Below are 21,937 nucleotides of genomic sequence, written 5' to 3' on the forward strand. Positions count from 1 at the left end.
GTTTTGGACGTGGACGTCAGTGGCCGCAATATTTGTTTATTGACTTGTTTTTTCACTTTTCATACATTTTTGAAATTATTCATATCAAACAAACTATTAAAAGTAACTGTTTGATTCGTTGCGTAGGGAAAACATGTTTGATTTTAAAAAAGAATTTGAGAATGCAAATTGCTTTGATGACGTTTGAAATAAATGTTCGTCGACAACGTAGGCATCCCTTTCTCAATGTTTTTGATGAGATTTTTTACTCGACCTTCGTTTAAATCGTGTTTTGAGAATTATCGAATTTTTTTAAAACAATTTTAAAGTTTTGGGTTGAAAGGAAATGTAATAATATATACGCCCTTGAGAAACATGATAATAAAAAATAATGGAAAAAATATAGGAATTCTATTTTTATGTACTGTTGAAGACTTGTGTAACCATTACACATCTAAGTATTAAAATAATTTTCTTTTATTTATAGGCGTTATTGGGTGAAATTGAACGATTTATAGACGTAAACAATAAAAACTTGCATTAGGTTTACTTCCCAGGTAAAAAAAATTTATCGACTATTGGAGATACACATATACCATATTTCGATCTCCTTTACAAGTTCAACGCCGCTTACAAACAGACATATACAGTTGAGTGAGTCCAAATTCACAAGCTGGTCAAAAAGCTGTTTAATTACATTATGCTATGGTTCATCGTTAAGGAAAATAAAAAATATATAAACAAAATATAAATATATATTCTCAACAACGAACTAATGTTACAAGAAAAAGTAATAAATAAAAGTTACAGCAATAAAGAATAAACTCGTTTGCTTGTACTTGGTCTCCATAATTAGATCCCTTTAAAAAAATTAGCGTTACTAAAAATATTAAAAGCAAAAGGGATATAAAATAAGGCGAGAGCATTATTTTCAGTTTTTGTAAAAAATATTTACTTACACAAATTAGTAATTTCGCTTAAACTAAAGCTTATAGGTGATTGAAATTTACTGTTTTTTTCACTTTTAAGATTGATATTTAAATTAAAAGACTTGTCTTCTAGCATTCTATCCTTTGGAAAGTGTCGCTGTCACTTTTGCTTTGTGTCTATAATTGTGTAGATTAATATTCGAAATTTGTGTTTCTGTTAATTTGACGAAGCTTCTTGGCTTTCTTTTTCTTATGAACATGTTTGGTCTGCGTAACGAATTTGAAGGTTTTATTTTTTAGGCGAAATACATAACTTTTTTTGTGTCTGCATGAACTGTAATTGCTCTTGCCATTGCGCCGGGTGTACGATCTTCTGAACATCCGCTTTGATGAGACCCTTCACCAGAATCGTGTTCTTTTTCAACAAGATGGTACCTGAAATTACACAAAGAATTTTTGCATCCTTATTCATAAGCTCTATAGTTATTTACCTTGCTCTGAAAGCCACAAGATGAGCATAATAAGCCGGTGCGGGTATTGACACAGATCTGGTGCAACGTACATAAGTATGACAAAGTTGATATGTTAGACATTGCAATTCATCGGAATCGAAGTGATTGTCATCCCATAAGACGTGATAGTGCGATGGCCTACTAGTACCCTAGAGTGTTTCTTTATGTAATTACAACTGCTCAATAAAAGAACTTTTCATATTTACCTGTATGCCTTGATGACTGCACAAATAAAAATCAAATTCGGTTGGATGGGTAATGCCCACATCTACTGTCGTACCAGCCGGTATATTCCCAGACTTGCCGCTTTGTTCTTTCTTCTCGGCACAAAATAAGCGAGTATGATGCCTTTTTTGAACGACAATAAATGTTATGCCCGGACGATATTCGGCTTCCAACTTAATACAAGCCTCTCTTATGGCTGTCAGTTCATGCTGTAGAACATGAGGAAATTGCCCCTCGGATACACCATCCCTATACAAAATAATGCGATGAGGTTTGTAACCACCTGTCGATTTGTAAAACATTATCAGCAATTCCCGCACCATGCTACTGAGCTCCTGGATAATTTCCTGGCGATGTTGTTGAACGCGCACTGTAGCAGCGTAACGTGAAGGATGAGCATCCATTGAACCGACAACAGCAGCAATCGAAGGTTTCTTATTGTCACCAGCGGGCGGATGAGTGACATCAGCTCCTAAAAATATTACCGGCTCATTAAACACCTTTGGGCGTATAGATGGTACCAAAATAGAATTGATTCCACCAAGCTTTACATTTATTTTGAGACACAAATTTGACAACGTTTGCGGAGAAGTTTTATTCACATTTTTGGCTTGGACACATTGGGTTGCCATACCCAAGACGGTGTCCCCTACACGCTTCACCTCAGCTGTAAAATTTCCAAATATAATAAATGTTCACCGGTTACATCTGCTGCTTCCAGTATTTACCGTAAACTGGTGTTTTACCAGGTAAGACCACAACAACTAATTGCAAAGCTGTGAAAGATTGCTTTAGATATTTAAACATTGGTTCCACCTGATCGGGCCCTGTTGCGTACTTGCAGAAGCATGGTTGGCCAATGATGGGCATGCCAGCATCGTTCGAGATCTTTTGCAATTGAGCGGTGAAATTACGCAAAGCATCTTCACGCACTGTGCGCTGTGGAGCAAAACAAGCTATAGCCCACACACGTATCTCCACCCCAGTAAAGAACTGCTTACCCCGCATGTCCCAAACGCCTTGATTTGGTGAAGCCAAGCTTACTTTGTTTTGTGGCGGGAAGAGTTGCTAAAATTTTGGGCAAAAATAACTAAAACTTTTTTATCCCATTTAATTACTCCTCTTATACTTTAAAAGTCAAGCCACAAATATACTATTCTTTAACTAACAAACACACATCCTTAACAAGTGATACGAACAGTGACATACAAAGTAATTGCCATACGATTTTTAACTTGGCTAAAAGCAATTATCAAAAAAGGCATAAAATTCATCATCTAAACGAAACTTTGAGATGAAAATTATAACAGACATAAATACTACCATATAAATATAGCAGCGACATGGATTTATACTCACTTGACCAGTCATGCTGGAGACTCGACCCCCATATTGCAACTTAGGCGGTGGCAAAACTCGTCCTCTTACTTCCATCATTGAATTGGAAATCGTTAATCCAAATTCTTGGACATACGAATCGTTATTAAAATCTGCTCTCTTGACTAAATTATTGATTTCCCTCTCACGATCTGGAGCTGAACGAGCAGTTGCCTTAATCATGGTGGAAGTTTGCATATCGGTCAATTTTTTAATGCACCTTTGGCCTGCAACGATGTGGCACACTTCTAAAGGCAAATAGGTGTGCTTATGTTCTTGGCCTACTTGCAAACATGGCAGATGAGGAAAACGTAGCTTGATGCGATATTTATCGAGGAAATATTTCGCTACCGTACACTCCACAGTTTGGCCATTCTCCAATTGTAAAGGGAATCTGTGAGTGAGAAACAAACGTATGTGTGTACTTTTTACCTTACACGTGTTTTAGGAAGCTTACGATTGCATTTGTGCTGGTCGTCGTGTAACGTTACAAACGCGGTATTTACGTCTCATCTGTCCACAATGGGTTATTTCGATTTTTAGACCCTTAATTTCCTTAGTAAATTTAACACGCTGAGAATCTGTTAACGGTTTTCGTTGTTCATTTATATCTCTGATGTCTAGAACTTCGCACATGAAATCAATAACTGGCTGTGATTTGTAGAAAGCCGTTGCTGACACTGGAAATGGAAATATGATATGGAAGCTTGTGCAGTGCAAACAATAAGCTTACCATCAATATTCAACATCATTTTCCATTGAGAAGGGCGTACGCTTTGGTGGAATCCAAACCATACCTCACGACCACCGCCTAACGGATGATAATAGCCATCAGGCGAACTAAAAAAGCTGCGACCAACTGGAGTATAGGTCATGCTAGGCAAATGCCGCATGACAACATCCAAAGCTAATATGGCATCGTAAGGTATTTGACGCGTACGACCTTCCAGAGCCTCTTCGAGGTTGAATAAAGAAACTTGAGCCATCCATTTGATAGTAACACGAAATATACGATCTTTGCCTTCCCCTGGAAGCGTGACCTCCAATTCAAGGCGATCGTTACCAATAGGTAATGGATCCCGGGTATACAAATTGTTGCGACCATCAAATACTGGCTTTAATACCCCAAAAATTTTACTGTATGCATGAACCATTGTCTCAATAATCTCTCGATTCACTTTGCGTGGGCATTTATCAGGTTGTATGTTAATGTCGTAGTGGTGCACATAGCCGCGTGGCATGCTTACTTGGAAATGGTTGGCACGCAAAACAATTGGGCGACCTTCTCGGCCTAAATTGGGTCGTCGAGGGCATGTAAATACTGGCAGTTCAGGCTGTGTGGTGGAAGTAGCTGCCGCCGCTGCTGCTGCAACTGTGGAAGTGGCACCTAACGCTGACGCCACGGCCGACTGTGTTCCTGCGGGACCACCCACAGTCGCGCCACCCACTGCCACATTTGAAGCACTTGGGCTGGTCACAGCGGTGGGATTCACAGATGAACCAGGAGCTGATGGTGCTGAAAATTTAACAATTTTTCATTTCAATTTTTTTTTGAAACTATGGCTCCATGATATGCTCTTCAAATTATATTTAACGGTAACAGTAACAAATAATTCGTTTAGATTAAAACAAATTGTTTGTAATGACTTCAAATGAAAAGCACTATGGACAAATTTTAGGAAGTTTAGCAAGTTTTTTAGATTAGCTAATGTAGCATTGGTTTAACTAGACACTAGATTCTATGTTAGTAGTCGAAGGAAGTTAGTAGAATACGAATTTATTCCTTTAACACAAAAAATAAGTTTTGGAGTATGGTTAGTAAAATTTAATATTAGAGAAAATGTAAGCAGAATAAGATAAAAGGAAGACAAAAACCAATATATAATTTTCCAATGTTAGGTTTTACAATTTAGAATTTTTAATTTACATGTCAATGTTTCGAAGCTAGTCTGCACTTGAGAAGGGCTCTGTGGCCTAGTGGGTGTAGGTGTCCATTGTGAGTCTATAATTAAAAAGGAAAATCTCAATGTAAAATAAGGAAGAAAAACAAATACACAATCAATCATAATCTAAATAATATGCCTTTTTATTTTACGTCAGCCAACATACACAATAGTTTTGATTTTCTCCAATTTTGCAGTACCTTTATCTCAGTTTTTGAGATGCTACAATAATTTACACTTCAAACTTCCTACGTTTTAAACGCGAATCGCCAATTACCACGCCAGTGTTGATTTGTGAGGTCCGTAAAATATCTCATAAGTCTTCTCACCTTTTAAAGCATCGATGTCGTAAAACTCGGTTATAACATGGTGAATGAACATTAACACAGAGCAGACATCAACTTTTCTCCAATACAATTTACCTTGTATCTTTTAGAAATTTATATATATACCACAAGTTTTGTAAGGTAATCATCACATAGAAAGTGATCCGCAGGAACGCAATATAATATTAAGATATGCAACCAATGCTTGGTTCTAATTTACGCAGCTTTAGAACGAATTCTTGCTTTTTATGGATTTTTTCAATTATAGACGCAAACTACGGCGTGTAATCCGGGGATACCCGAAGTTTAATCGCGGCACAATTAACTACTAATATATATATTATAATACTATTGTATATCATATCGACTGACTATTCTAACCTACTTCATTGGTCATTTTTTTTGAAAGTTTCTACCTTATTGAAGTTCAAAACAATTTCAAAGATGTTCAAGCTCGCAAAATGGAATAAGATAAGGCTATGTGCACATCGCCAACCAGAATAAGAGGCGTATTACTGCCGGCTTTTTAAAGAAGTTTTTCAACAAGGACAAAAAGGGTTAAGTGAAACGGTTTAAAAGATCGGTTTATTTTGGCCAAACGTCCGATAATTTCTTTTTATTTAAACAAAGTAAAAGAAAATAATTTGGTACTTACGATGAAGCTAAGCTATCAAAGCATATATGGGTACACTTTAGAAAAAATTGTATTTCCTAGTTAGAGGTGTTGGTTTGTCACGCTTGAAATTTGAACAAGGCGCTTTTAATTTCATTTTCTTATATATTCCTAAAAGTACCGTATCTATCAGGAATTTGTAAAATAACGTGTAGATCAATTGCGTAACCCCTAAACCAGCCATTAAGCGCATTTTCGAACTGAATATCCCACATTATATTTTTAAGGAGTTGATGTTACAAAATTCAGGTAACCACTCCAATATTTTGCATGCCAAGAGTCTATGACCTACTTTGCGGCGAGAGGACATTGAAATCGAAATTTTCTGTCAATGAGAATTTGGAGCTACCCCAACAGAACAGACAGGACAAAGTCGTATTTTTACTATTTAGGATTATATTTATTTTTGTGTAAAATCTGTATATCTTCACAATATAGAAAAATATTTATGTTTTTTATTTTAAAATAGGCTTCGGGCAGCATTAGTGCAGTGACATTTACTTTCAGCGGTGACATGTACTTTCGGCGGTGTCATTTACTTTCGGCGGTGCAGTGTTAATGTCATTGTTTAATGTACTACGAATTAGAACACCAAAAGAGAATACTTAAATACACAAAAATGTTGCAACATATGAAACCGTTTCACTCACATACATATAACGTTTTATACTAATACTTGATGAATGGCATTTTGTGTTTTTGCTACTTACGTTGACCAACAGGATACATGTTTATTTAATTAGGAATTTTTTTATTAAATGATGTTCAGCCTTTTTTCTATCACTTTTTGTTGACTTATTTTTTGTTTCTTGTTTGGGTTTTTTTTGTTGGTATAACAAATGCAAAACGAATTTGTTATCACACTTCGAATTTAATTTGTGTGTATGTATTCCTTTTCTATTTAGAGGCGATGATTTGTTTAGAGAACACAATATTAGGCACAATTAGTGGTTTTCCCTTTGAAATAAAATCACTATTAATTAAATATCTAAGAATCACTTCAATAAATGCTTTTATTTTTCTTTAAACCGGTTTCTTCCTTCGCAAGCTTCATTTGTTATCGAGAGCAACTTAAATATCTTCAGATTTATTGTGCATATTTGAATGCATCATTTTACGAGACGAGATTAGTTGGATCCGCTTTTGTTATAAGTAAGAATGCTGCACAATGGATACCGACTACGAAGTCCTAATCAATGTCACATCGGAATATGCGTACTTGTGTCAATTGTTAACTTCTTTAGATTTAAAGCTTTCGCTAGACCTTTTCTATTCAATTTATGTAGGAAATTTTTTAAAGGTTTATACACCACAATCATTCTTATTAAACCGAATACATTATGCAAATTTATCGCAAATTGATGTGAGAAAGCACTAGAGTTTTTAACGCTCTTTCTTTTGCAATATGAAGGCAGGACTGGCAACATTGCAGTATTTACTCAAAATGACTTGCGAACATATAGCTAAAAGTTTAAAATTCGAAAACGTCAATTTGCAACACTCTTTTAAAGTTCACCCGTTTAAAGCAACCATTTCCTCTCATAACATATCCAAAAATTTTCTAAAAACATTATGTCTATATACTACAGTGGAACTTTAACACGTTCTTCTGGTATTGTTTCGGCAATCGGAAAGGAATTAAAGCGAGTTAATTTAAAAGGAGTGAAACGTATAACAGTTACTTTTGATCCCTTTGCAGCAAACGTTAAGTCAACGAGGTAAGCAAATGAAAATACAAGAGGAGGATGAATCTCCGAATACCGTAAATTTTATTTTTCGCAAGCATTGCAAATTTCGCTGAGACCATCAAAGCTACCCGAAGCCGAGAGAATTTGATAATACAAAGAAAAGGCATTAAAAATTAGATTTACTTACCATATTTACCAATGACCCCTACGGCTTTCGTTATTTGCAAAGCGTCTCCAATATCCGGAAACGTCATAGCATGAAGCTGAGCTGGAGCCAGCTCACGCTCCGTTGACATTTTCGTCGGAGTTGGCGTCAGTTTGAAGCTTTTGCAATCGCAGCCAAACTTCAAACAAGCAAAACTAACCCTGAAATTAAAAAAAATACAAGTTTAATATTTATGTCAATATATTTCAGGGAATTTTTATTTCTGCTATCGGTTCCGCGGGTGACACAGAGCAACCCCAATTGCTTGCTAAAAACTGATGTTGTATGTAATCGTCAGCAACCCAAGATTAAATTTTCCTTAATCGAATCAGCTCAAGGTAAATAAAGTATTAAAAAGCTTTCTACTCTGGCTATTATTTTTTTTTTCTTTTTGTTATTTTAGAACACTTGAAGGTAAAAGATATCCAATTTCTGAGCAGTAACTTAAACACTCTGGAACTTTTGCAGTTGTGTAACAAATACTTATCGGTATTAGCTCCAGAGGAAGAGGAAAAATTATCAGCAGTTACCAAATCTGCAGCAAAGGCATTCAAAAAAAAAGAAAGACGATAAAATTTGACTGGAAGAACATTCGCCGTTAAGAGATACAAGCAATAAAAATAAAAACGTAAGAAATGGCCCGTCAGCATAAAGGCACATTGGCGGTTATCGAACAAATCTACAGCGATATTCCAGCCTTCACGGATATATTTACAGAAGAATCTTTTTATATTTTTGCGCTTTGTTTTGTTTGTGCTGCTGTAATGGTGGCTTTTATTTTGTCAAGATTTATTACTATCAAACCAGTTGAATACTGACTTGTTATATCACTAGATCGTTAACGTAAAATGAATGATGAATGTTGAAATTAAAAAGGGATTGTATTTATTTCATTAACTGAGGTTGCCTTAAAATTTATTTATTTAAAAGGCAGTGTCATCTGCTACTAAAATACAATGCTAGTTTTCGGTAAAATTAACTTAATCGATTAGTTTGGTACAATTAAATTTATGCACGTTTTGAAACCACAAAGTTATTAAAGATATATGTCTCTAAATTCAATCACGTTTTCCGTAAATTGTAATATTCATCGTCTTCATTGAATTGATATGTACTTAATATTTTGCTTCGAATTTATAGGCAATAGTAGGTCCAAATTTGTTTCATTATGCATCCCCGATCCGTATCAGCACAAACCTTGCAACACATATTGTCAATTAATGTGTGGTTAGACGTTATTTCGTTAGTCATTTTTCAAAAACACCTCTAGTTAATTTAGGTTATGGAATTTTTAAAACAAATATGACAAGCAGAAAAGATTGGACGTAACCACTAGAGAACAATTTTCACATTCTAAATTTGACATAATCTTTCTTTAAACTAAACAATAGAAAATTTCTGGCGCATAAAGCCCTAGCCCGTAGTGGCTTCAAACTTAAGTTGAGTACTTGAAGAGTGGATTATTTTACAGTTGGCTGGCTTTGGGAAGTCATACTCATGTAAACTGCAGATAAATATCACATATTTTTCGCCGTAAAACGAAAAAAGAAGAGGGGTAAATGCTGATTATCTCATTGCAAACATACAACTTTCCCAATTTTATTTTTATATTCTATCATTTTAAACCTTTTTTATTTTGACGATGTAAAATTCCAGTTTATACAGCAAATTGTTTTTATATTTTTCCACTCGTGCTCTTCAAGTCCTCTTGTTTGTTTATAATTGTGTTGATTTCCTTTACTACTCAAAAGTTACGTTTGCAGTTTACAATTCCAATGATTTCCTTATTTTTACTCTTCAAGCTATGGAAGCGTGTCTTTATTTCTTTTTAAAGCCGGATAAGGGAGTGAATTATAATTCAAAAAGCAAAGTACGCCGCTTAAAACAACAAATTCTAATAGAGAATGCCTAATTCTAAAAGCCTACCATACGAAATATTCTCTTATTAAATCTTAATCCCTATTGCACGTATTTGCGCCCTATGAAAAAAAAAACAGACCGACAGACGTATAAATTGGTAATAATAAGGAGTTCAATTTGTTGCGTAACTTATCAAATTCGTCGTGATTCCTTTTAAGCCTTGCTCGATTTTTACGTTGTAACGCAAAGGCTTACTAAAAAGCGCATATTAGAAATGCTTCGAGGATTAGAAAAATGCTGGTATAGGCGTTTTATGTCTAAGGGAGATTACTTTGAAGGGGACGAAATAGATATTGAATAGCAAATACATATTTTTTGAGAAAAATAAATGGGCGTTTTTTTAACTCGCGAAAATTTTGCTAAGAAATTTTATAAGAACCAATTTAAATCCCTTAGCTACAAATTCTAGTTTTAATTTTTAAAAATAAGGAAAAACGAAAATTGTTAGTGTTTCATTTCGCAGTCGAGCCCGTAAAATAACGGTGTTGCCTTTCCATTCAGAGGAGTGATAAAAATTGTTAAATGCAAGTTTTTTCTCATAGATTAAGTTACCTTGATTTCATAATACACGAGCACTTCATGCCGTCTGCGATGCGTTTTTCTAACTCCTACGCATAGATGCATAGATATATAAACTTAATACTCGATATAGTTTTGAAATTTCGTAATGAAATTGATTTATGAGATTTATTTTATTTGTTTGTAGACATTTAAGGTGACAGACATGTATGATTTCGCTGGTGACGGAGATGAAGAAAATATCTAGTGTTCGAGAATGTTTGAACTTTACAAACACACCATGAATCCAATACTCCATTGCTAGACATTGTTCTTACACCTTCGTTTATAGCTATTCGTTTTTTAGTGTAAATTAAGCGTTTTATGGCAATTATCGTTGTTCCTTGTAATCATATGCTAGATTTCGGGATAAATTTTATAACACTAAAAAAAATAGCTATTCAATGTTTACAAATGTTCGTCTTGCTGGTGTCTTCTATACAAATATAAATATATGTATATCTTTTGAAGTACGCATATAGTTAGCATAAGTAAAGTTTGTATTCAGTTTGTCAAAAGAGTATGTAAGAAATTATATGCGTTGTATGCGTTAGCCCAAGAAAGTCTACATGTCTACAGGTAGGTTTTCGTATATATAAGTAATAATTTATCTATTAAAGTGAATTTCTTTATTTCTTTTCGGTAAAATGTGAAAAATATATAAAAACCAACTACCATTGATTAAAGATATTTTGTTTTCGAACTGTGCAGACTTTTTTGTGGTTTTTATGGGATTAATGCAATTTTTTGATTATAACTTGATACCACGTCAAAAAAATACTGATATTTTCCTTAGTATGCGATTTTGTGTCTTAAGAAAAATATTTTTTGACCCTCAACCCATGAATGCAATTTTTAATAAAAAAACCTCAATTTTCTGAACGTAGACTTTGTTGCGCCACTGCATATGTATTCAGTTTTACAATAATTCCACAAATTATATCGCCATCCTAATTTTAATCGCTTTATTGAAGTGTAGCTTGCCGCATATTTATCTGCCGATCATATACGTCGTTGAATACTCTGAGCTCTTGCTACCGGCAAGTGGTATAGATGGTAAATAAATCAATTTCGTATTGGTGTTGATTTACTTGGGGTTGACTTACTTTTGATTTCTTCACCTTGTATTATCAATGAATTGTACTTAATTAATATTTTAACAATCACGTTTACATCTAGTCTTACCTTTACATTAAACTGGCTCCCGATATTAATATCAGTAATCACCATTGAATACAATGATAGCATAAATTCACTACGTTTCCAGTTTTGTTTACATGCAAAATTTTCTTCCTATTTCTTTATGTTTATGTTCAAAGGGAAGCTGCTGCTTTTGCGTTATTTAAGTTGGGTTGATTTTTCTCTGTACGTGCTTTTTTATTTACATAGATTAACTAATAAAAAACTAGTACTACTGAATGAAGATTACCTAAAGGTAAAAATAAAGTTTTTGTAATTTTTACTTCAGATATTAAAACACGTGTACTAAGCACATTCGTCGTTTCGTTTAATGTTTGCCTTTAGTTAATAAATATCGATTTGAATGAATAAAAGTGTTCATTTACAAATATAATTTTACTTTGTCATTTAGGAGGGCGCAGAGCGCGCTGATAATATTAGAGATGCGGCGCTCAGAATTTACTGCATTGTCGAAAAAGTCTCCCTCTATTACTTGTCTTTGCTATCTGATAATTCATGATTACCAAGTTCGTACTTGCCGACACATAATCACACGTTTGCATGTAAATAATGTATGCTTGTATTGTTTTCACACATGCAAACAAAATGTCTATACACGAGCAATAATAAAATTTTTGGCGAAATCTTTATTTTGGATACGAATCCGTTAAAACTATAAAATGCTTTTTTTTTTCATAAAAAAGAATATTAAAAATACAATAAAAGGCGGTAAGAACGAGCTAGAACATAAAAAGCTTTGAAATTATCATCTTTTAAAAATTCACCAAAATTGCTTTTGCTTTCAAAAGTACAAATTTACATACGCGGAGATTCGCTAAAGTTTTTTCGCGTTATGCTTTCTCGCTGCTTTCTTTTAATTATTATTACCTCTGCTTTTTATTGCTTTTGTTTTAATTATTATTACTTTTTAACTCGTTTCCTAAGTGGTGTACATTTTTGTATACACTTAATATTTTACTGCGTTTTAAACATTGAAAGTCCGATAGCGCAGCAACAAATCTGTGCATAAATTTGTATCTCATCAGCATATGTGTATTCAGCTTTCGCGTTATTCATTCAAAATCTTATAAAAAACAGTTGTTTTTCCTTTCTCTGTTTTGTGTTTCACAAGATGCGCTCCTTTTCTTTTTCACAGTGCGTGCTCTTTCTCTCCTCTTTTGTCTGTAAGCTTTTATTATCTTTTAGCTGGTGTTTATAAAAGCATATACATAGCTTAGTATAAATAGTAAATATTTACGTATGTAATGGCGACTTTTTGCAGTCAAACAAAGATGAATACATTTCGATTGGTAAATATATATACATTTGATTCTATTTTTGCATTGCGACTAGCGTTGCCAAATTTTAGCATCAAGGTGAATAACATTTTTCATATTTTGGACACGAACATGAAATCAGTGTCGCTTAGTCGGTACCGCTTCATTTAAATAACTACTAGTTGTTTGTTTATTGTTTATACGCATAAAGTTCCCTCGTTATCAGATGTAGTGTTTTGTACCCATAAAGGGTCAATACTCTGTTTATGCATTTTATATTATAGGCATTAGACATGGTTTATATTGTAGTAGTTTTTGTTTGTGAACGATTTGCAGACTTTATTGGAATCGTTCGATTGCGCGCCTTTAGCAATCAATGGGTGGTATAGCAAATTCGAGTGAAAAACAGATGCAATTGTTTACAAATCAAAGGAACTAGGGTGTATTAAAATGGAAACATTTTTTACGCCCTCCATTATATTTCTGCTGGCTGGTATTAGTTTCGTACACATAAATTAGTTTCGTACTCATTGTCGCTCTGCATTTAATCACTCTTTTGCTCTACAAAATTACTAAGAATAAAGAATTCAGAATGTAATGTTTCGACAAGAGGTATCGCCGTTAATATAAATGATTAACCAAACGACTATAATTTGAACGCTACTCATGAGAATTTCTCTCAACATCACATTATCAGCAATAAATTTGGTACAATTAAAAGTATGTATTAAAAGTATGGCTAGGGTGCATAATGTGCTCAATGAAACACCTCCTAAATCTAAGTTGAACAACAAGTCGAAAAAACTGGAATATCCACGCGGGAATATAGTATACTTGGGTCAAGGAGCCTTTGGTGTTTTTCAGGCTGAAGCTCCCAATGGGCAACGAAGAGTTAATGGTGGCGGTGAATATGCTTAAAGATGATGCTAGCGATCAAATGCAAATGGGTTTTGAGCGGGAAGCTTGCTCATTGGCCGAGTTCGATTATCCTAACATAGTAAGAATATCGAGAAGTTCATAGAATCAAAGAAAAACGTACGGAAAAGTCCAATCCTAATAATCCAACATTTAAGCAAAAGTTGGTAGAACATAAGAGGATCATAAGCAAAAAATCGTTTTTGAAAACAGGCCCTAACAGTCTGCAAAGTGATAATAAAGACAAATTAAAAAAACATGTAAATGGATTGGAAAAATCTCAAGCTGCAAGTGGGCAAAAAGTGCATATCATGGCAGAAGAAAGAGAAGTGTTTGTTGGTGCCACAGCTATGGCGGGAGCTTCATTGCGTATGCGCTCCCTCAAAAAGATTAAAGAACAACCTGAAACGCATAGGCAGCGAGTGAAAAATGAAAAAAACAAAATTAAACAGGAACGCATTAAACAGGCCCGTGAAAATAAAGTCAGACCGAAACATGGCTACAAAGTGGAAAAAGATGATCTACCATCGTTAGTTAATAAATATAAGAAATTATTGGATAATCGAACCAATGTAGACAATAGTAGGATTAATCCGGCGAAACGTACCAAACGGTACACTGAGTGAAATGTTTAGTTATTAATAAGAGATTTAGAAAACAACCTCATCTTGTCATCTTTCTGCAACTTTCTTTTTGTTCACCATTCAAGGTGCAATGTATACTGACTTTATGTGGAAGGTCGTAACACCCAGAAGAACTTATGAGAGAACCACCTCAAATTGTACCGAGATTGAATACAAGAAAATAAGACGGACACACGGACAAACACTCACCAGACCCAGTTGCGCAAAATGAATGAAAAATTAATATATATTTAGACAGTCTAAGTCTACTCATGATAAAAGTGATTCTTTCTCAACTTCATGTCGTTCTTGCATATATCTAAACAAACTTACTATACCCTTACAATATAGAACGTAATTGAAACAACAAAATGTTGATCTTTTATTTAGTGTTTTAATAATGAATAATGGTTAGATACACAAATGTTTTAATTTTAATTCATTATTTTAATGTAAGAAACAATTTAGTTAGTTTTCACCTACGGCCACCTCCGTATGATCCGTATCGCATACTAATGAATTGATTCTCAAACGTGTGCTTTCAGTGTTAAGTGAAATTAAATTTAACCGCCACTGGGCATTGTACGACTGCCGGATTTTTGGCCAAAAATAAATTATACAACCAACCTTCAGCATTCTTAATTTTTGTATCCATGAGCTTATACTACTGAAATCAACATCAGGCACAGATTTTAATTCATCTGTTCAAGTATTCTTGTAGTCAAATGGTTGGAATCGGACCGCTCTCTCGATCACTTTTCACATAGCATCTTATATTGACAAATTATAAGAAACAATATTATAATCTTTTCTAAAATGATATAAAAATTAGGAATCGGGTGGGTCCGTTTTTGAACCCATGCGTATGGAAACTGAATCTTTACATGATAAGAAGGCATAGTTTTCAATATCTTTTGGCGAAAATTCGTTCATTATAACAATTTGATATAGAACTCTGGTATGAACCAGATACCACTATAAAGATTTCATAAGCACTCAAGAAATCTTGGAAGAAGTGAAAAATAAAATACATCAAGATGAGGTGGGCAAGATCAACAATCTAGGAAGTTCGCTTGTTTCTGCAGACTTTCAAACAGCGAGTGATAAAAAAAAACCCATGTTGGAGGAACCGCAGGAATTGGTACAAAATCAAGTAAGAGGATTTCTAGGCTGTTTACAAGAAGAGGATTGTGAATGTACAAAAATAGCAAAGAACAGTGCACAAGTCGACAAATCCACAGGTTTTCAAACGGCTAATGGCAAGAACGTGCTCATCTCTGAAAAAGGGAGAAAACGTGTGGAAGGCCTCCTAAACGAATTTCATCAAAGTGAAAGTGATGGTGATATTGAGGATAATTTCCATTGTATAAAAAATAAAGTTATTTCTAAAAAGCAAAGCATCTTTAACAAGCAGGAAAGAAGGAGGTTACCCCAGATGAAGCGGCAAATTGTCAGCAGATGAGAAAAAGTCGAATATAAAAGTTGAAGGAGAGAAAAGTGAATGGGTTCTTACTCAAGTGCATTGTTGGCACTTGATGATGAATCGAAGCAAAACGTTTTAAAATTTCAAAATACTTGGTAATATTTAAACATCGGCCATTCGATTTTAAATGTTCCAATGATGTTTCGTAAAAATTGGTTGTTGTCATTAAACCCAAAAAAGAATTTTAGGTCACCCAATGAACTCTCTGAGACACCCAATAGAATTTCTTAAGAATGCTGTTGAAACAAGTACACCACGCAATAACCCAAAACCCAACGTATAACCAAAAATATAACCAAAAGCATCCGTCTAATTGCAGCTTATAGCAACAAACACTTTTGCAACCGCCTTGATTTGTCATTAGGAAAATCAAACTGGCCTTTCCTGTTGCTGTATATTAATTTATATAATTTATATTTAAATATAAATAGCTTTATTTATATAATAGCTTTATTATATATTTAAAACAGCTTTATTAATATATATTGTAACGAGTCTACTTAGGCAGGGTATACTCAGTCAATCCAGGACTCTTTCCAAGAATATTTATAAAATAAAATTTACTTGGAACTTCGGGTTTGCTCTTAGTTTCTATTTATTTATTTGCGGGGAGATTATAATATTCAAGCGAATTTTAAGAGACGTAGGAGGGAAAACCAGCTTGGTGATCCGACCTTAACGTTTTAATAATTCTTATTCGTTCCCGATTATTACTGTACTTTCTTTTTCACGTTTCCGTACCGCGAGTTTCTGTAAAGAGAAGAGCACGCCGCGAGTGTCATAGCAACCAACCTGGGCCTACAGTGCCCCACTTCAGTTCCCAGTTTAAACAAACACATGCTCAATTATTGAGAAGTGTAAACAAACATATACATTTATTCTCACATGTTTGGAATTTTGATACAAATTATTGAGGATAAGAACCGCTTACTCTCAGATGGTTCATGCTTTCAAATTTATACAACAGAAATGGTGCTTGATTTGGCTTGCGTTGAATGTATACTTCACAACTTTCAACTTTTTCATTTAGAGGGGCTAACACTGTAGACATCATGTAACTCTAACGTACTTTCCATTAAGATGTGCCACACTTTCATTGAATTTGGCATATTTATCAACTTTCCCTCCTCCTAGATTTCACGCAATTAGTACAAAACATCCCTCTTAATTTCATAATAAAATGTTTATCATACAATTCTACACCTTTAGGTTTGATTTCGATACGGCATGATACATTATCGCGTTGCTTCACGTTATTTCAAGGTATCTTATAACCGAATTAGAAGTGAGAACTGCGTACAGACCATATCTGAAGAAATTTTGACAATGCAGGAATAAACTAAAAACGAATAATACACCCTTGTCAGTCTCTAATGAGAAGCCATATAGCAGAGTAATAGACAGCGTCCACGTGCCTATGTAACAAAATCTTTTATTTTGAAAAAAGAAAAAATCAACCGCTCCCAATTCATATTATAGAGTATGAAAATTTGTTTCCTTTCCTTTTTTTATTTGGAGCGACTAACCCTTTGGACATTCTAAAATCAGCTTCAGAACCGAATATAAATTCTATATATTAATTTATTAATACTACCAAGGTCATTATCTAATGTACATTTATTTATATTAGAGTCGATAGCTTGTGCTGCTAGTGCTCAATGTCTTTTTTTTTTTTTAGTCCAAGAATTTATTTCATTAGTCTAAAATTATAATAATAACAATAATACTTTTTTTGTACTTCTTAGGATAACGGTGATTCGGTTACAACCGAATATAATTTTCTAATTTTTTTTTTTAGATTTGTCTCGCGTAATCGTTTATCTATCCATAATTTACCGTTAAATTATAATAATGATAAGTTGCGTGATATAATTGAAACCTATACCAGATTCAAGCCTCATGAATGTCGGGGGTGTATGTTTTGCGAAGACCCATGTGTTTACTTTGTGAATTTATGTCGCCCGGCGATTCTAGTGAGTTCCTACGCTCTTGTTCACCGTACGCTACCCATCGCGACCACGAACGTAAACCGTTAAATGAAGCACATCTTTTACAAATAGCCGCACTTATAGCGGCCGGCATGGTTTATTTATCAGAACGCAAATTTGTACGTTCTGACTTGGCTACAAGGAATTGCCTTGTCAATGAACAAATGATAGTGAAAATTGCCGACTTTGGTTTATCGCATAAGTTTTATTTACAAGCCTACTTACAAAGCAGATGAGAATGATGTTATACCTATACGTTGGACGCCGCTAGAATGTATATTATATAATAAGTATTCCATAGAATCAGATGTTTGGGCTTATGGAGATTATTTCTTTTGCTCTTCAACCATATTACTGGATGATCCATGAGGAAGCAATCAAATACATTAAAGATGGTAATGTCTTAAGTTGTCCGGACAATACGCCCTTATCTTTTAATAATAAATTTGGAGGAAATACAAGTGATTCATATAGTGAGGCAACAATTACATAATTTTGGTAGAAAATATTTAAACACTTACCTAATTATTTAATTAATTGTATCCTTTCATAATGCACACAATAGGCGAAAATAGTTTTTGTAGCATTAGAACAATAAGACAAATCAGATTTATAATATACATACGAATTAGAGCCTTTAGCAGTCCCTTTGTATCATTTTTGTAATAAATATAATAAAAGTCCATTTCAAAGGCTCCTTCTACTTCTTCGTTTGTTTTAACAAATGTAATGTCTTGGGAGAATGGTGCAACATATCATTAACCTAAATAGAGCCAGAAGAAGTTAAAGTCAGTGTTGATTAAAAGGGACAATAGATTACAGAAGATTAAACGAAGAGTTTGCTTTCGTATTAAGCATTCTGCGTTATCATTTTTTGGCATTTACTCAAGTTTCTTTTTTTTTTTTTGCTGAATATAGTTACGGTCTTCCCAGGTACAAGACAATTTCATGCGCATGTTGAGAGCACAATTTTGGCAAACGTTATAAGAGGTACACTTTTAACCACTCTGTTTTAGTGGAAGATACATTACAGTGCCTAATGCGCTGAAATGCGAATTAGTTGAAATTTAATAGAACGTTGTAGAAAAAATTCGCCGATAATTGTTTTTATGTTTGATCGCAAGCACGTCTGGACTTTTAAAGCCCCTTATAACAGTTTTAGCCGTCTTGTCATCGTTGAAAGGCGGAACCATATTATTATGCTGTCGAAGCGATAACATCTACGTAAGTTTTGTAGTCTTTAGTGCTTTGTACGAAAAGGAACAAAAAAACTATCATCACCTGGTTACGACGCTCACGCAAGCTGCAGAGTCCCAAGTACACACAAGTCGCGGGCATTTTTCAAAAAGTAATGAGTTACAACTAATATAAAATTTTGATTAAAAAATAGTTTTGCCTCTAATAAATTCCTTAATTTAAAAAAAAGCTCAAGAAAAATGGTAGTAAATCTCACTTATGTTTTTTCGGTGAGAAGGAAATTATGGTAAATGTTTATCAGCATGTCAGTATTGGGATCAGAATGAAAAGTTCAGACTAAATATGAAAAGCAATTCCTTAACACCAAACACGTGGGTTGGATTATTGCGGTATAACTCGTTAAATCCTTTGCGACGTATTTGCAGGAGAGCCCGAACAACATTTTCTAAGGGAAATTTGAAATATCCAAAAACTCAACTTAGTAGGAAATCCTCATATATTGCGCAACTGATTTAAAACTATTGTTGCTCTATTGAATCCGATTTCGCCGAAATATATAGACAGGGAAAGCATGTGGCATTAATCTACCTTTTTTTACGCTTCTTGAGGTCTTATACAAAAATGTGGTACGTAATTGTGTTAACAAAATTAAATTGTGATGGAAAGAAAGTTATTATTATTATTATTATTATTTTAATTTTAGACTAATGAACTGAATTCTTAGACTAAAAAAAAGACATTGAGCACTAGCAACACAGGCTATCGGCTCTAATTTAAATAAATGGATATTAGATAATAAGCTCAGTAGTATTAATAAAGTAAAATATTGAGTTGATATTCTGTTCTGAAGCTGATTGTAGAATGTTCAAAGGGTTAATCGTTCCAAATGCAATACTTCTAGCCAAGGAAAAGTTGAGGCAGTCGCAGAGGATGTGCTTTATAGTAAGAGTTTGTCCACAATAGCAGATTGGGGAAGAAGACTTCTTCAGGATCCATTGGTGAGTTGCAATTGTATGACCAAGGCGAATTCTCGAAAATGTTTGGATCTTGGTTTTCTCAACATTTGTTGGATATAGAGGTGCAGTTAATTGAGGGTTAATGCAAGAGTAGTGTTGATGATGGTATTGTAAATTTGCTTCTGCAATTTTCTCTTTAACTTTTCTCCCAATGTATCTTTGAAGATCCAACTTTTCCATGACATCATCCATAATTAGAGGAGCAGAAGCAGCATACTTTGCCGCTCGATCAGCCTGCTCATTTCCCAATAAACCGAAGTGACTTGGTGCCCATACCATTTTAATTTTTCCGTCGGGTGTAGTAATTATATTCCTTAATTTGTTGATGGTGCTCCATCTCGAAGTCGAAGGGTTCCGGGTAGCTTGTAATACAGACAAACTGTCAGTAACAATGACGGTTTTGAGTTTGTTTTTATGGGCAAGGTTGGCAGCGTGAAGGATAGCTCTGGCTTCGGTTATGAAAGTTGAAGTACTTTCGTGAAATATGTGGTTGAGAAGAACCCGTCCTGTAGCATCTGCCATCGCACAAGCAGGAGGCAGACCAGGAGATTTTGAGCCGCCTGTGTACAAAAGATTCCAACCAGTACTGTCCAATACTTGGGTTTTTTCAGCTATTAGATTCCTGAAGACGTAATTTGGAGTATCTTCTTTCTTGTGCATAAACAGTGAGATGTCAAAAGAGCAGTCTTTCAAAATCCAGGGAGGTTTAACACCAAAAGAGCGGGAAATTTTTAAGGGAATGTTCAATTCCTTTGCGATGCATAAACAATGGCCAATTGCAGATGGTGACTTTTGAATTTTCTTCGCATTAATAATCTTTCTTACGTCATCACCGAGAATGGATTTGTTTGAATTAAAAAGCTTAGAGACTATTTTAGCTTTTAACTCATACAGTCTATTTTCTAAAGTTGGGAGACCAGTTTCAATTATAATATTATTTATGGGCGTCGTCCGAAAAGCATAACAACTTGCTCTAACGGCTTGGTGATAGACCGGTTTAAGGATGTTGATATTAGATTTGCAGCTATTGCCATAAATTATCAAAGCATAGTCAATCTTGCTTAACACAAGCATTTTCGTAAGATAAGCAATAGTGTTAATATGCGCGTGGCTTCTCCAAGCAACGTACTGTATGAAATTTACCCTTGTTAAAAGGGAGTTTTTTAACCGAAGACAGTGTGCTTTCCAACGATAATTGTTGGAAAACGTGAGCCCGGAAACATGGAGCGTCTGCACATTTAGTACTGGTAAGTCGTTAATATGCATCAGTAGGTTTCCTGCATCGCACATTTGTTTTCGACAAATGTGCATTTTTTGATTTTTGTATAGAAATTATAACTCCTGACGAGTTTGCCCGTGTGGATGCAGTAGATTCGAGGATGTTGATTGCTTTCGTGTTGTCTTTTTCTTTTGTAAAAATGTATACATCGTTCGCGTAGAGACAATGTTCCACTCTTGGTACACGACAAAGAATTTTGCTAATTTCGTTGAAGGCGATCTGGAAAAGCGTGACAGAAAGAGGAGATACTTGCGGAATGCCAATCATTAGCGGAAAGGAATCCGAAAGATGATTGTTGATTCTAACTTTGAACCGCCGATGCGGCATAAATGATTTGATGTAGTTGAAGAATTTGGGTCCAACATTCCATGATTTCAAGAATCTTAAAATAACATGAAGACCAACTCTGTCGAAGGCTTTTTCGAAATCAATTGAGAGAATTGTTACGTGATTTCGTTCGGAAATTGCTTTGTTTGTGAAATAATCAATATGTAACAAAGCATCGATGCACCCTCTACCCCACTTGAAACCAACTTGTTGCTTTGCTATCAGGTTCTTGGAGTCAAGAAACCAAGACAATCTAGATGCCATAATCTTTTCTAATACCTTTGAGAGGCAAGATAAAAGAGAGATTGGGCGATAGTC

The 21,937-nt window shown here is 34.5% G+C and overlaps 3 protein-coding genes and 1 pseudogene across 5 annotated transcripts; 3 read left to right on the top strand and 1 right to left on the bottom strand.

Moving 5' to 3' along the window:
- Nucleotides 1-1,204: 1,204 nt before the first annotated feature.
- Nucleotides 1,205-12,387, bottom strand: LOC119640314 (protein argonaute-2). 2 transcript variants are annotated; one of them, XM_038038253.1, is made up of 10 exons: nt 11,521-12,387; nt 7,840-8,018; nt 4,950-5,024; nt 3,756-4,538; nt 3,480-3,702; nt 3,005-3,416; nt 2,374-2,713; nt 1,627-2,312; nt 1,400-1,569; nt 1,205-1,343 (listed from the first exon to the last, which is right to left on the bottom strand). In XM_038038253.1, exons 2-10 carry the CDS (start codon nt 7,946-7,948, stop codon nt 1,205-1,207), a joined length of 2,937 nt encoding a protein of 978 aa, XP_037894181.1. In that variant the 5' UTR covers nt 7,949-8,018; nt 11,521-12,387. The 2 variants fall into 2 exon arrangements, with proteins under 2 accessions (XP_037894181.1, XP_037894182.1); XM_038038254.1 differs by lacking the exons at nt 7,840-8,018; nt 11,521-12,387 and adding an exon at nt 6,675-6,693.
- On the top strand, nt 6,694-8,531 carry LOC119640316. 2 transcript variants are annotated; one of them, XM_038038256.1, is made up of 4 exons: nt 6,694-7,682; nt 8,068-8,195; nt 8,261-8,271; nt 8,326-8,531. In XM_038038256.1, exons 1-4 carry the CDS (start codon nt 7,537-7,539, stop codon nt 8,428-8,430), a joined length of 390 nt encoding a protein of 129 aa, XP_037894184.1. In that variant the 5' UTR covers nt 6,694-7,536; the 3' UTR covers nt 8,431-8,531. The 2 variants fall into 2 exon arrangements, with proteins under 2 accessions (XP_037894184.1, XP_037894183.1); XM_038038255.1 differs by having other exon boundaries at nt 6,697-7,682; nt 8,261-8,531.
- LOC119640317 lies at nt 8,467-9,010 on the top strand. The gene has a single exon (XM_038038257.1). It carries the CDS (start codon nt 8,493-8,495, stop codon nt 8,673-8,675), a length of 183 nt encoding a protein of 60 aa, XP_037894185.1. The 5' UTR covers nt 8,467-8,492; the 3' UTR covers nt 8,676-9,010.
- A 697-nt stretch (nt 12,388-13,084) lies between the features above and the next one.
- Nucleotides 13,085-18,293, top strand: LOC119640329 (annotated as a pseudogene).
- The last annotated feature ends 3,644 nt before the right edge of the window (nt 18,294-21,937 follow it).

This window comes from Glossina fuscipes, unplaced genomic scaffold (assembly GCF_014805625.2).
Source record: "Glossina fuscipes isolate IAEA_lab_2018 unplaced genomic scaffold, Yale_Gfus_2 119, whole genome shotgun sequence".
Classification (NCBI taxonomy): Eukaryota; Metazoa; Arthropoda; class Insecta; order Diptera; family Glossinidae; genus Glossina; species Glossina fuscipes.